This window comes from Ascaphus truei, chromosome 4, assembly GCF_040206685.1.
Source record: "Ascaphus truei isolate aAscTru1 chromosome 4, aAscTru1.hap1, whole genome shotgun sequence".
NCBI classification, from domain to species: domain Eukaryota; kingdom Metazoa; phylum Chordata; class Amphibia; order Anura; family Ascaphidae; genus Ascaphus; species Ascaphus truei.
The window spans coordinates 79,196,167-79,209,190 of NC_134486.1; the positions used below are offsets into that span (position 1 = coordinate 79,196,167).

At 44.0% G+C, this 13,024-nt stretch overlaps 1 protein-coding gene across 1 annotated transcript in view; it reads right to left on the minus strand.

The window, feature by feature from the left end:
* The window catches only part of APLF (aprataxin and PNKP like factor), a 205,267-nt gene that overhangs the window by 92,197 nt on the left and 100,046 nt on the right, over nt 1–13,024 (minus strand). The window contains exon 11 of the mRNA XM_075594934.1: nt 3,623–3,786. Coding sequence (XP_075451049.1) covers nt 3,623–3,786 — 164 coding nt within the window. The remainder of the gene's footprint in view (nt 1–3,622; nt 3,787–13,024) is intronic.

Genomic DNA, 13,024 nt, shown 5'->3' on the forward strand with positions numbered 1-13,024 from the left:
TACATTATACCTATTCCATTTTGTGTACAACTCTAAAATCACTCATGTGGACTCTCATGCGGTTGCACATTTTATGGTCACTGCATGGTTTATATTCAAAGATAAATCCATGTAATTGATAAAGAAGCATTACCATTAGCGTCCATGAAAATAACTCAATATTCCCCTGCAGCAAGGCACCCTCTGAAGAAGTAACCCTTCGGGGAGAGTGATCGTGTATAATGCAGGCATTTTGTGAGATGCATTTGTAAACAATGCTTAAAGCATTAATACTACAGTCCCCCTATTTTTCTTCTTTTTATATGTAAATCATGTGACAATGTATAATTCTACATTCTTACCTAAGCTAGCAATCGTTTGGTGCTCCTGTTATAAATCTGTCAAAATCCTGATTGTGTGCCTAACGTAATGGCCGCCTTTCAGTTTCAATCAAAGATTGAGACAGCTTCAGCATTTGCTTAATCTAAGTATTAGAGAGTTTATACTGCAGTTGTGTGAGACAGTTTGTTTTCATAATAGTAGTGTTATACTCATGCACCAGTATAATGTTGATTGATTTTGAGTTTGCTTGATCAAATAATATTTATACTGCATTTTGTTGGACAGTCTGTTCTCATAGAGGTAGTGCCAGACACAACTGGTGTTAATAGTACCCCACTGTGGAATATCTATTCATAGGCATTACCTATTTGTGTATCCATTGATGTTTGGTTCATGTTATTAGGGAACACCTGTTTATGACAGGGGTAAGGGAAGTACCTCGATCGGATTGATCTAAGTGAATAAGTCAGAAGAAGGGGCTAGGTGCCCCGAAACATTGCCCCCCTTATTCCCCTGTTTATCCCCCTCCCCGTTTCTTTCCCCTTGTCTATCCTTACCGTGTTTCCCTTCTCCATTAATATTTTTTGTTCTGTGTGCCTACGTCAGGCCTGCACAACCGCAAAAAGGCCAGGTTTTCAGGATATCCTTACTTCAGCACAGCTGGCTCAATTAGTGGCTTAGTATGTCTGACCCACTAATTGAGTCAGCTGTACTGAAGTAGGGATAACCTGAAAACCTGGCCTGTTTGCAGCCCTCGAGGACTGGAGTTGTGCAAGCCTGGCCAACGTATTATGTAACATAGCAGTATATTATTTTGATTTGTTATTCAGTCGATAGCAGTTACTAGAATATCATGGATATGTGTTGATGTTTGCCTTGTGTAATCTTTATATATAAGTGAAAATTATAGTTTATGACATTCTATTTCAATCATTCTTTCTCTGAGTGCTGGAAAGATTCCTTTGTTCTATACCCCCACTTTAGATATATTTTAATCGATTATCTGAATAAATTGATGATGGACAAATTAGGAGCTGAGACGAATAATGAATTAAGAACAGTATTATTGTATTATTTTTTTAAACGGAAAAGTTTATTGATACTATGTCATAAGAAGATAGGGATTCAATTATACAGACATTTGAGCATACCTCTTGGGGTCTCCTCAGACTGATTGTGATGGGTCCCAGATAATTTTGCCCTTGAGGAAATATGATAGTATGTAGCCGAGTCCCCCTAACCTGCCTCCGATGTGGGGAAGCTGTTCAGTGGTTCCGCACGATTGGGAGGTGGGGGCGGCCATTTTGAGAGTTGCGCATGCGCAGTGGAGGAGTGCAGTGGCCATCTTAGGTTAGCTCAGCACATGTAGCCGCGGGACTACATATCCCAGAATCCCTAGAGTGAGGGACTGCCCACGTAGGGTTGCCCCAGCCAATGGGATTCACGCAGGAAGGCGAGACTGGAGATCTCCGCATGCAGGGAACGCGCGAGTCAGTCTGGACAGAGGAGGCAAAGAGGAAGGTAGTGTCCAGTGAGCTGTGCTTCCTGGCCTAGGCCTAGATCTTGCCCATAGGCCCCAGTTAGGCCCTGAGCCATAGTAGAGGAGTGTTGCAGGGAAGGCCCCAGATAGGGACTCTACCCCTTACTGCAATATATTTCTGTACCGGTGACGGATAGCTACGCAGTGCTCTGCGACCTGGGATCAGGTCTCAGTACCCCAGAACATTCAGGCGAGACCCTCTGGCTGGAGCTCACCTCACGAGGAGGATCAGGACCCTTAGGAGAGAGGGGATTTGTGTTGGAGGCCCCGCTATGTGGGACCCGCTCCAACCCATCGTGACAAGCAGCACCTGGGTACTGGAGTACCCATATGTACCTCTGCACACATCTCTTACAGCAACCTTGACAAAGACTAACTATTTATACTGTATGTTTACATCCTTTACTGCTACAGAAGGTTGAAATACATTGTACTGTACAGTAACAGGTTACTGGCCTCTATGGCAGCTGCTGAGGGTGCTTAAAAATCAATTATCTTTGTCTCCCCAAGTGCAGAGCTTGGGAGAGCGTACGTGCCCATGCACGAGCGTGCGCCACGTGAGCGTGGCCGTGCAGATTCAGGTTCACTGAAGTAAACTCGTCAAGCGCGCTCAGCGGCAGCGTGGACGCAGCCTTACATAGACTTGTGATAACAGAAGTGAATATACATGTACTATTTAAATTTTTTTTGTATTCCTTTTACCATTTCCCTAGTATTTTTTGTTTAAACTTTCGTAAACCATTTTTTCTTGACTGGACACATTTCAATGATTGTATTATTTAAAGCAGCAGTCCCTCCCAATGGCCCCCTTTCTTTTACATAGGTGGTTCCGTAGGGCTGAACCACATTAATTTCAGCTTCAGACAACCCATGGTTGCGGAGAAACATACTGGGAACGCTGGCACCGGTACTTACTGGTTGTTTAAATCCCCGGGACACATGGGAGATTGAAACCACTATTTTGTTTCCCGAGAGGACGGTACCGGCACGAGCTTCACAGGTATTAACCTTGGGACCAGTGGATCCCGCCGCTGAAGTTCAGCACTGTAGACTTCTAAGTACAGTATTAAAAATAAAGTGGGATGGAGGGGGGGGGGGTGAAGGTAAAAAAAAAACAAGTAGGTATTAACCCCATTTCAGTGCCAGAGTGCCATGCACAAAGTGTTTGTTTGTTTTGTTTAATTGTGAAGTGAAGAAATGGGCAATATGTCCTGCAGAAAAGAAGGAATCAGGACAGATGCGACTTGGGATGCCCCTAATGTTAGGGGACGCAAATAGAAAGAGATAAGAGCATTGAGATGGACAGAAGTAGAAGGATGCAGCTAAATCTATATTTTTCTGACCCTGTAATGAGACAGAATTTATAGTCTAATGCAGTTTTAAGTCCTCACCTTCCTATTATAACGGAGTGCTGAAGGCTGATTTAGAAACACATTTCTTGCTGCTCCAACCTGGTTACTGTGTGTGTGCATAAAACATTTGTAAGAAATCTCTTGACTTCTACAGGAAAATGCACAATTTTGGAGGATGCAATTTCATTTGCACTTCAATTTCAAAATGTTTCATGTAAACTTCCGCTAAGATACCTTAGGTTCATTTTCATTTGTGTTGCTGTGAAAAATGTTTTAGAACACAACATATAATATAATAAATGCAGAATGTCACTTTGCTTTGGATAGGATAAAAATAACAGTTAAACAAAAACAAATATAGAAACAAATACTAGTCTTTGACAAGAGATAATTAATGGCAATACTATACCTCTGGCTGAAGTATAAACGTACTATTTTTCTTCTTCACAGAGCCTTGCTCTATATCGTCTGTAATTTCTTGAGAGCGCAAACGTTTCCTCCCTGACAAATTTTCTTCTACATTAGTTTTATCCATGTTTTTTTCTCTCCCAATTCTTCTCTTTGAGTTGCTACCTTCGAAATGAATTACAAACAGTTGTCAATAAAGTGCAATACAAACTTCACAATAGAATGCTGTTTTACCAGATGTATTTTACCATAAAAGGAAATATGAATAATTTCTGCTGCAATACTGGTATTATAATGTCATTCTTACTTATAGGTGGATATTGTCAACATACAGGTAAGTAAACAGTGTTAGTTTGTAAGACGAAGCTTGCAAGCTGACTGAAGTAGTCAAACGCAAACATTAGGCTTATTTTTGTCATTTACTGTTCGTGAGAGGATGTCATTGCTAGTACTGCATCTCCTCGCACTTCCAGTGTTATACAGTACATTTCACCAACAAATTAAAGTTGGTTGCCTTCAGTGTCACCTCCGTGGCCACGGACCCACCCGGCACAGATGGATCACGTAAACGCTCTTTGGAGTAATGACGTGATCACTTCCAGGTTTTGGCCACCGTACTGGAAATGAACGGAAGGGTCCACCCCTTCAGTGTAATCTGCTATCATCGTGGAGAGCCGATCACAAACAGCCCCTAGAAAATGTGCAAATGGCAATGACAAAGGGTATGTCATAAGAGCCTCTGGGGCGGCATTTTTTTTTACATGACAAACTGTACGTCATCAGGGCACTGAACGGGTTAAAGAAGCAATCCATTTTAACCAACCTCACTTTTTTTTTTTTACAGGTTTGGAACTAGGTTTTGGAAACAGCCCTCACTAAAATAACTAATGACCTCCATGCTGCCAAAGACAGAGGTCATTACACTCGGCTCATATTACTCGACCTCTCTGCAGCATTTGACACTCTGGACCACCTCCTTCACATTCACCATATGCTTGATATTCGTAACAAAGCTCTATCCTGGAGCTCCTCTTACCTCTCCCATCGTACTCAGTGTCTCTTCTGGTAACACCTCTTCCTCCTTTATCGATCGCTCTATGGGGGTAACCCAGGGCTCTGTCCTGGGACCTTTTCTCTTTTCTCTGTACACACTTTCTCTAGGTGACCTAATACATCTCTTGGGCTTAAATACCACCTCTATACAGTATGCGCAATTTCAATTTTTATCTTGTGAGTGGCCGTAATCCACATTTTGGTTTATATTTTTCTTAAAAGTTATACACATTTATGGGAGCTGTCCCTCTTTTTGTATTTTAGTTGCTGAGGAAGGAGGTTTTCCTGGGGATAGCTGTCGGTGTTTCCTGACGTTGCACACATTTTATTCTAATTATAATTTCATTTTTCATTGGCGAACAACTTCTGCTTATTGGTTCATATCCTATTGTGCTTATCCTTTCCCTGTCCCTTTCCCTTGTCCACCTTTCCTTGTTTCATATGTTGATTTGTTTGTTTGGTTCATTTTGCCATTTTTTCTGTCCTTTAATATTTGTATTCAATCAGTGGTAAAAAAGGGAGCGGTGATAGGAACTGATTAACTGGAAACCAGACTAATAATTGAAATAATCAGTAGAAATAGTAATAAGTGGGTGCAACTGTGAACTGAAAGTGAATCAGTAAAGTGATGAGTACACTAGACCGTGGGTGTCTGTTTGCTAACTTTACTTTTACCTCAGTCTCTCTTGGAGATGACACCTGAGTCGCAACATAGGCGGCAGATGAAGGCCAGCCAAAGGGTGTCAGCCATTTGCTCTACAGCAGGGCCCTGGGCATATGGCAGGTTCCGTTCTAAGGGCCCGCCGTATATTGAAAATCGACGGAAAGTGGAACCGGCGATTTTCAGCGGTGCACATGGGCAACCCGGCACTTTCCCCCTTGTGCCTATGCGCGACCTCTGTTCAGTGCGCGCAACCTACGTTCTGCGCATGCGCGCTGGCGGCAACAGCTCGTTCTGCGCCTGCGCAACCTCTGAGGAGACATGGCGGCCCCCTTCTTAGTGCCGCCGTATCAGCGAATCGCCGAAAAGCGGAACGCCAAGAAGCGGGTCCTTGCTGTAATTTGCTAATGTTACAGCTGCTCTGTTATTGGTCTTGGGTAAAGTATTTCAGAGATATATTTTAAAAATGTATATATTGAAGCATTTTTATCTTCACACATTACTCTGCTTTTATAGCTCTACCTCTGCATAATCCCACTTCTTCAACTAACAAGCAACTATCCAAAACATACTAACCTTTCTATCCCCCTTTATCCCCTTTATGCTTATTTGTACATTGCAAGCTCCTTGGGCAGGGTCCTCCTTACCTACTGTAACAATGTATGTTAATGTTTGTTATTTTATATCTTTTTCATCCTCAAACTCTATTGTATTGCACTACGGAATATTTTGGCGTGCTATAAATAATAATACTAATATTAATTAAGAAATTGCCCTGCTTATGTCTGAATGTTTTTATAGTTGCGTCTAAACCAGTTGGTTCAAATGGTGTCGAAAACATGTCACAAGCATTTACAAATATGAATACTTTGCTGAAACAAAAAAGGGGTTCATTTTCAAATAAACCAAATGGGAATAAATTGAAGAACCAAACCGCTACAAAACTGGGGCAAATCCAAAGCAAGACACACAGGACTAGATTTCTGAAAAAAAAAAAAATCTTTCAGTTGACTTCTATTTTTTGCCACAGTATTACAGCAGGGCAACTATGATAAATAGACCCTTTCCTGGTGTTGGTTACTAATTTAATATAAGGTGTTAATAGTAAGTAGTGGATGATAGTTCCATGTGTCATCACAGGGTGGAGCCTGTGTGGCAGGGAGTATAACAGTCAGAGGAAATGTTCTGGAAGGTTAGGTTCCAGAAGGAGAGGAGAGTAGGAGCCTCTGGGAGCAGAGGCTGTGGGAAAGTTCACCCAGTAAATAAGAGATTAGGCCCCCCTTTATCTATTGTGTTTTAGTTTGGATCCCTAGTACATGGACAACAGATATATGCCGGTACCAGAGAGGGAATGCAGACATGCCACAGAGAGCTGCATAGATAGGGCTCTAGAATATCAGGGGATAAGCCCTACAAGCAAATCTCCATATACTAGCCAGCTACCCAGCTATCTGAACAAGCTCCTCACCCCTACCACATGCAGCACCTATCACCTAAGATCAGACTCCAAAAGACTGTTCATGGTCCCAAGGCTCAACAAAGTATCCGGACGCTCCTCCTTCTCTTACCGTGCACCCCAAAACTGGAACAACCTACCAAAGTCTCTTCCATCCACCACCAGTTTAAGTTCTTTCAAATCTAAGGCTGTCACACATTTTAATCTGGTCTGTAACTGTTTCATACGCCCATAATATATATTATCTTTAACTGTGCACGCAATGTCTTGTATATAATGTATACCTGCTCATTTATGTAACTGTATTTGTAAACATGTATTTGTCATCATAACTCTGTTCCCAGGTAACTCTCAATGTATTACTTCCTGGTAAAATATTTTATAAATAAATAAATATACAGAGTGTACAACACCTGATAAAGTAACAGTAACATGTCTGGAAAGGCGTAAGAATAACCTCCACAGACCAGGATCTTAGAAATGGGGCCTGAAATGGCAGGATCACATGGATAATGCTAAGCAAGCAAAACAAGTGGGGCCTAGTCCAAAACCCATATTCCCATCAGTAACAAATATATGCACCTCCCTGGAGTATTATTCGAAGGCACATAGGAAAGAACTATGTATAGAGTGATAACAGTAAGGCCGCGTCCATGTTTAGTGCTTGCGGGCGGAGGCGCGCTTCCGCTCGGCACTGAGTCCATACAGCCGCAATGAGAGCGGCTTTAGCAGAGGCTTGCCTACGCTTCCGCAAGTGCGCGGAAGCGTAGGTCTTGGGGAAATGTTAAATCTTCGCGCTTGCCGGAGCACAGGGCCGGTCAAGTGAGCGGATCGCCCAATGAGGGCGAACCAGCTCCGTGACGTCACTGGCCCGCCCGCTGACACGCCCCCGGACGGCGCGCTGTCTAAGGCCAGGGATCAGCCTCAGCACGCCTCCGCACGCCAGGAGTAACCATGGCCGAGGCCTAAGGATGAAACAAGGTAAAACCATGTCAATCTTATTGTAAATGTGAATGCAGTGTTCCCAAGCCGGAGAACATAAGTAAACATTGAATTTGTACTATAAAAACTCCTGGCGCCCATCTTTTCCATTATCCAGCCGACCACATCCAGCACCCTGAGATAAGGTAAATCTATGCTGATGTTCAATACCCAACGACACTGATGTAACCTCCATAGGGAGCCAGGCAGGAAGGGTTACAATAGTAACATCTTCACTTTAGATATATAAACTTTATTAAGGAAACCAGTTACAAAATCTTGTATTTTAACTTAGGAACGACTGCTCCTTTATACCCATCTGCGACAGAAGGCCCAGCGCTGCATCGCTCTGCATGAGTGATTTTAATTACTCCTAACAAAACATATCCAGATGAGACTAAAGCAGCAGGTGGAAGAAGAAATCTGAGAAAGATAGGATGAGGGTGGGCTAAAAAAAGTCTCTCTGAAATGAGTTGCACTTTGGGTTACTGTCTTTTAGCTATACTGTACAATAAAATACAATGCAGCTTTTTCCAATACGAAATCCATTGACAATGCTTTTTGATAGAAGACAAAACAGTAGAATGTTAGTATTTTCATGCACTGATCTTTTATATAGTAACCGCAGTTGACCGGCCTGTTTCATTATGCATTGGTTTTATACAGTATGTAAAGCAGTTGCCGTTCTAGCACAGATCACTTTTTCATCTGAATTAAGAATGTATTTATCTGCACACAGAAAATTGCTCAAAAGGATAAAACAATAGAAAACACATTTTCTAAAAATGTACATAACATCACTGCATGAATAGCTCCTACTGCCATCTGAAAACATTATTCAATATGCTCTCTCTCTCTGCGAGGAGAGAAAGTGCCCTTTGTGGTTTAAAGACACCTGGAAACATTGTAAAATAAATTTTACGATGTTAATACTGTCTCTGTTAACACTTGCTTAATTTCACATTTAAAGAAATTAACCAGTGTGCTACATGTAGAACTCCCTCTCTAGGTGTAGTAGCAACCTGTTCAAATATCCCCAGGTAAGACTGTGTGTTATTACTGTGATGGCAAATGTAATTAACTTTTTCCTCCAGGGGTTTTGGAAGCACTCTCAATGTGTTCTTTATTTGTTTCTTAGAATAACAGAAGATTTTATCAGATGTAATTTGTGTCAACACACAAAATTAACTTGACATATATCTGGGTAAAAGTTACAGATATAAAACAAAAAAAGAGAAAGAAAAAATAAATCTGAAACTGAAGCAATACTTAAACACTATTTTTCAATAACTACAACTTGGACCAAAAGAAAAATCCTCCGGCAAGTAGCTTTTTCCAATTATACCAATGAAGGAAATTATATAAACATGCTTTTACAGTTACCAGCAGAGCTCTAATTGTTTTGTAATGAGTTTTATACAGTACCATGGCTTTACCAAATTATGTCTCATGATCATTCTCTACAGGAGAGATAGCTTTCAATTTCATTAAATACTCTTCATGAAAACATTTCTGGAGAGTCTGTGCATATATCCAATGACTGTCAAAATTCGTAATTTTTTTTTCTTCCCTTAATCCTTCTGTGAGAGTGATAGAGGAGTTTTATGTGAGCAAACGGATGCCTAAAGCACTTTTTCCTGGGTACAGGGTTAATCTGTGTGGCCCTGACTAATTGGCTGCACTTGGGATAGAGCTAGGCCCTACTTTAAAAAAGCGGTGCGCAAACTGGGGGGCGCGCAAGATTATGTAGGGGGGGGCGTGGGCTGCTTGCAGGGAAACCTGGGGGCGGGCAGAGCTGTGCACGGGCGGCCAGAAGCTCCGTGCTGCTGCTTCTATGTGTCTGTGCCTTGCAGAGGGGGCGGGGCTTCTCTCTGCACACAGACAGCCACTCCTCTTCCTGTCTGCTTCCCGCACCAGTTTTCAGCAGCATGGGGGGTTGGGGGATCGGAGCATGCCGCCCCCCCAGGTGAAATTGTGTGACTGATTGTGTGTGTGTGTGGATTGAGTGTGTATGTGTGTGATTTGTGTGTGTGTGTGTGGGGGGGGGGGGATTGAGTGTGTGTGTGGTGATTTGTGTGTGTGGGGGGATTTGAGTGTGTGTGTGTGGTGATTGAGTGTGTGTGTGGTGGGATTGAGTGTGTGTGTGTGGGGGGGGAGGGGTTGAGTGTGTGTGTGTGGGGGGGGATTGAGTGTGTGTTTGTGGGGGGTGAGTGTGTGTGTGGGGGGTGAGTGTGTGTGGGGATTGAGTGTGTATGTGGGGATTGAGTGTGTGTGGTGATTTGTGTGTGTGTGTGTGTGTGTGGGGGGGGTTTGAGTGTGTTGTGTGTGGGGGGGATTTGAGTGTGTGTGTGGGTGGGGGGGATTGAGTGTGTGTGGGGGGATTGAGTGTGTGTGTGGGGGGGGGATTGAGTGTGTGTGGTGATTTCAGTGTGTGTGGTGATTTGAGTGTGTGTGGGGATTGAGTGTGTGTGTGGGGATTGAGTGTGTGTGTGTGGGGGGGATTAAGTGTGTGTGGGGGGGATTAATTGTGTGTGTATGTGGGGATTGAGTGTGTGTGTGTGTGTGTGTGTGTGGATTGAGTGTGTGTGGTGTATGGGGATTGAGTGTGTGTGGGGATTGAGTGTGTGTGTGTGTGGGGATTGAGTGTGTGTGTGTTTGGATTGATTGAGAGAGAGTGTGTTGTAATGCAGTGGTACGCAAACTGGGGGGGGGGCAATGAGGCGCAAGATTAGGGGGGCCCAGGCGGCGTGCAGCTAAAACTGGGTGCACGGGCCAGCAGACGCTGTGCGCGGGAGGACGAAAAAGCTGTGTGCGAGGGGCGGCAAAGAAGATGTGCACGGGCGGGCAGCCGAAGATGTGTGCGGGTGGCTGAACAGGATAGTGCAGGTGACGGCCACGTGATGGTGTGTGAGCGCATGCGCAGGGGCTTCGGAGGTACGGGGAGGAGCACGCCCGAGCACGGTGAAGTCAAACGCCCCTCCCGGTGTCTGCCCTGCAATAGCGCTGTGTTCCTGCTCTCCTCCGCTGGCAACCTGCTTCGCTGCGATCCTCTGCAAGTGAAAGGGTAGGCTGCACCTATATCATACTATTGAAAACGGAAAAAAATAAATAATACTGTAGGTAGGAGTGTGGATGACAATGGGGATAGCAAGACAAAGAGCAGGGAGGGGAAGGAAGAAAAAAAAGGGGGGGGAGAGGAAAGCGAGGTAGCAAAGAGGTGGATGAATGTCCCCCAAAAGTATTGCCTTTGTGCACGTACGCTCTCCCAAGCTTGGCTCTTGGGGAGACAAACAAAATTGAATTTGAAGTGCGCTCAGCAGCAGTCAATACACATACACAGCCACACACAAACACACAAATAGCCCCGATCCACGCTTGCAAAATTATGCAGGACACCCTGTGCTCATGCTTGGAGAGTTGGTGATGTCACCGCTCTCAGTGGCAGCGTGGACGCAGCCTAATTTTGCAAGCGCAAGCTGTTGAAATATGAAAGTATTTAGACATATTTTGATTTATATTGTATACCGTTTAATAAAGGTTTTTTTTTGTTCATGTGATTTTGATTACATCAGGCAGGGGGGGCCAGAGAAATTTTATGGATGAAAAGGGGGGCTCGGCATAAAAAGTTTGCTCACCCCTGCAGTTTAAAAGACCTGCTCTTCCACTAGACAGGGAGAAACAAGGGAAACAAAAACGTCAGTCTGGGAGCAAGATGTTGCCCACAGGGAGAACAAGCCTGCACACACGACTCCTGTAAATGGGAACATTTTGTGTAAGCAGCACACTGCATGCTGTGTGACCCCAGCTCCAAGGTAGTGGAACTGGGGAGTTAAGCCAGTTAAAACACTGAATACTAACCAGCCTATATGTTAGTAAGAGCTCCTGTGGGAGTTAGGCTTTTATGTTTTATTTTATTTGTTCAGTTACAGGGCCAACTAAGGACAGGAATCGTGTTTATTGAATAAACCTCATGAAATGCTGCTGGACATACCCTGCCTTTGCAGATTCCTTTCTGTCTTAAAGAGGTTCAGAGCACAAACAAGAAGGGCACCTTGTCACACTTCCTAGATAAGAAATATGAGCTGATATCCACGGCGCCATTGGAATCTCTCCCCCTGTACCTCTGGAACACTATTACAATGTGATTGGAGCTGAGCAGAGGCCATGCAGATTGGACTATACAACGGAGTTGGATCATCTTGCTCCAAGTGGAACCTAGAGGTTACAGCTAAGCAGAAACCCTTAGCGGTTATACTGTAGGTTCATCAACACTGCAATTTAAACCCTTATGTTTATGAGTGTGCCTTTATAATGTTTTTTCAACCTGCCAATTGTATTAAATGATAATATACTATGGGGCATGTGCTTCTGCTTTTTGTTTTAAGATTATTTTGGAACTTGGTTTATTCCACAAAAGCTGCTCAGAACCCAGGATACATTTGAGCCATCTACCCTATATCCTTTTCTTATACACCTGGCACCGTTACAGTATATTGGTTTAAATCCATTAATAGGATCGCTTACCTGCGTGTGTGTGTGTGTGAGAGAATGTATGTATGTATGTATGTATGTATGTATATATATATATATATATATATATATATAAACCATAATACTGAGTTAAGTTATGGTGAGTAAAAAAAGTGACAAAAACCCTCCACAGGAAAGCAAATATGAGCATACAGCTATATTTGCATATATATCTTATACTATATTAGTGAAAGCACTGTATGTTTGCCTGCCTGCATGCATGCATGCATGCCTGCTGGATGTCCGGTGTCCCTAGGGGAAATCTGATTGGTCCCTTGGCCCGCCCCCGCACACCTCTCATTGGCCTGAGGCGGAGTGACGGGCCAAAGGACACACAGGGACACACACACACAGGGACACACACACACAGGGACACACACACACAGGGACACACACACACACACAATGACAGACACACACACAGTGACACACACACACACACACACACACACACACACACACACTGTTACCTACATTAGCGCACCTCCTCCTCTCCCCGTGTCTCCCGCGCTTTCACCCCGACCCCCCCCTCCCCCGGCGCAGCTACATTCAGCGGGGTACACACACACTATTATTACCCCTTCAGCGCCCCCCCCCCCACCCAGTGTCAGCGGCCGTGCGAGACCCCCCCTCTATATCTCCCACCTCTCCCCCCCCCACACATATACATGCCCCCCCCTCACCGGCGCTACAACTCACCCCCTCCCCGGCGGGGGAACAGC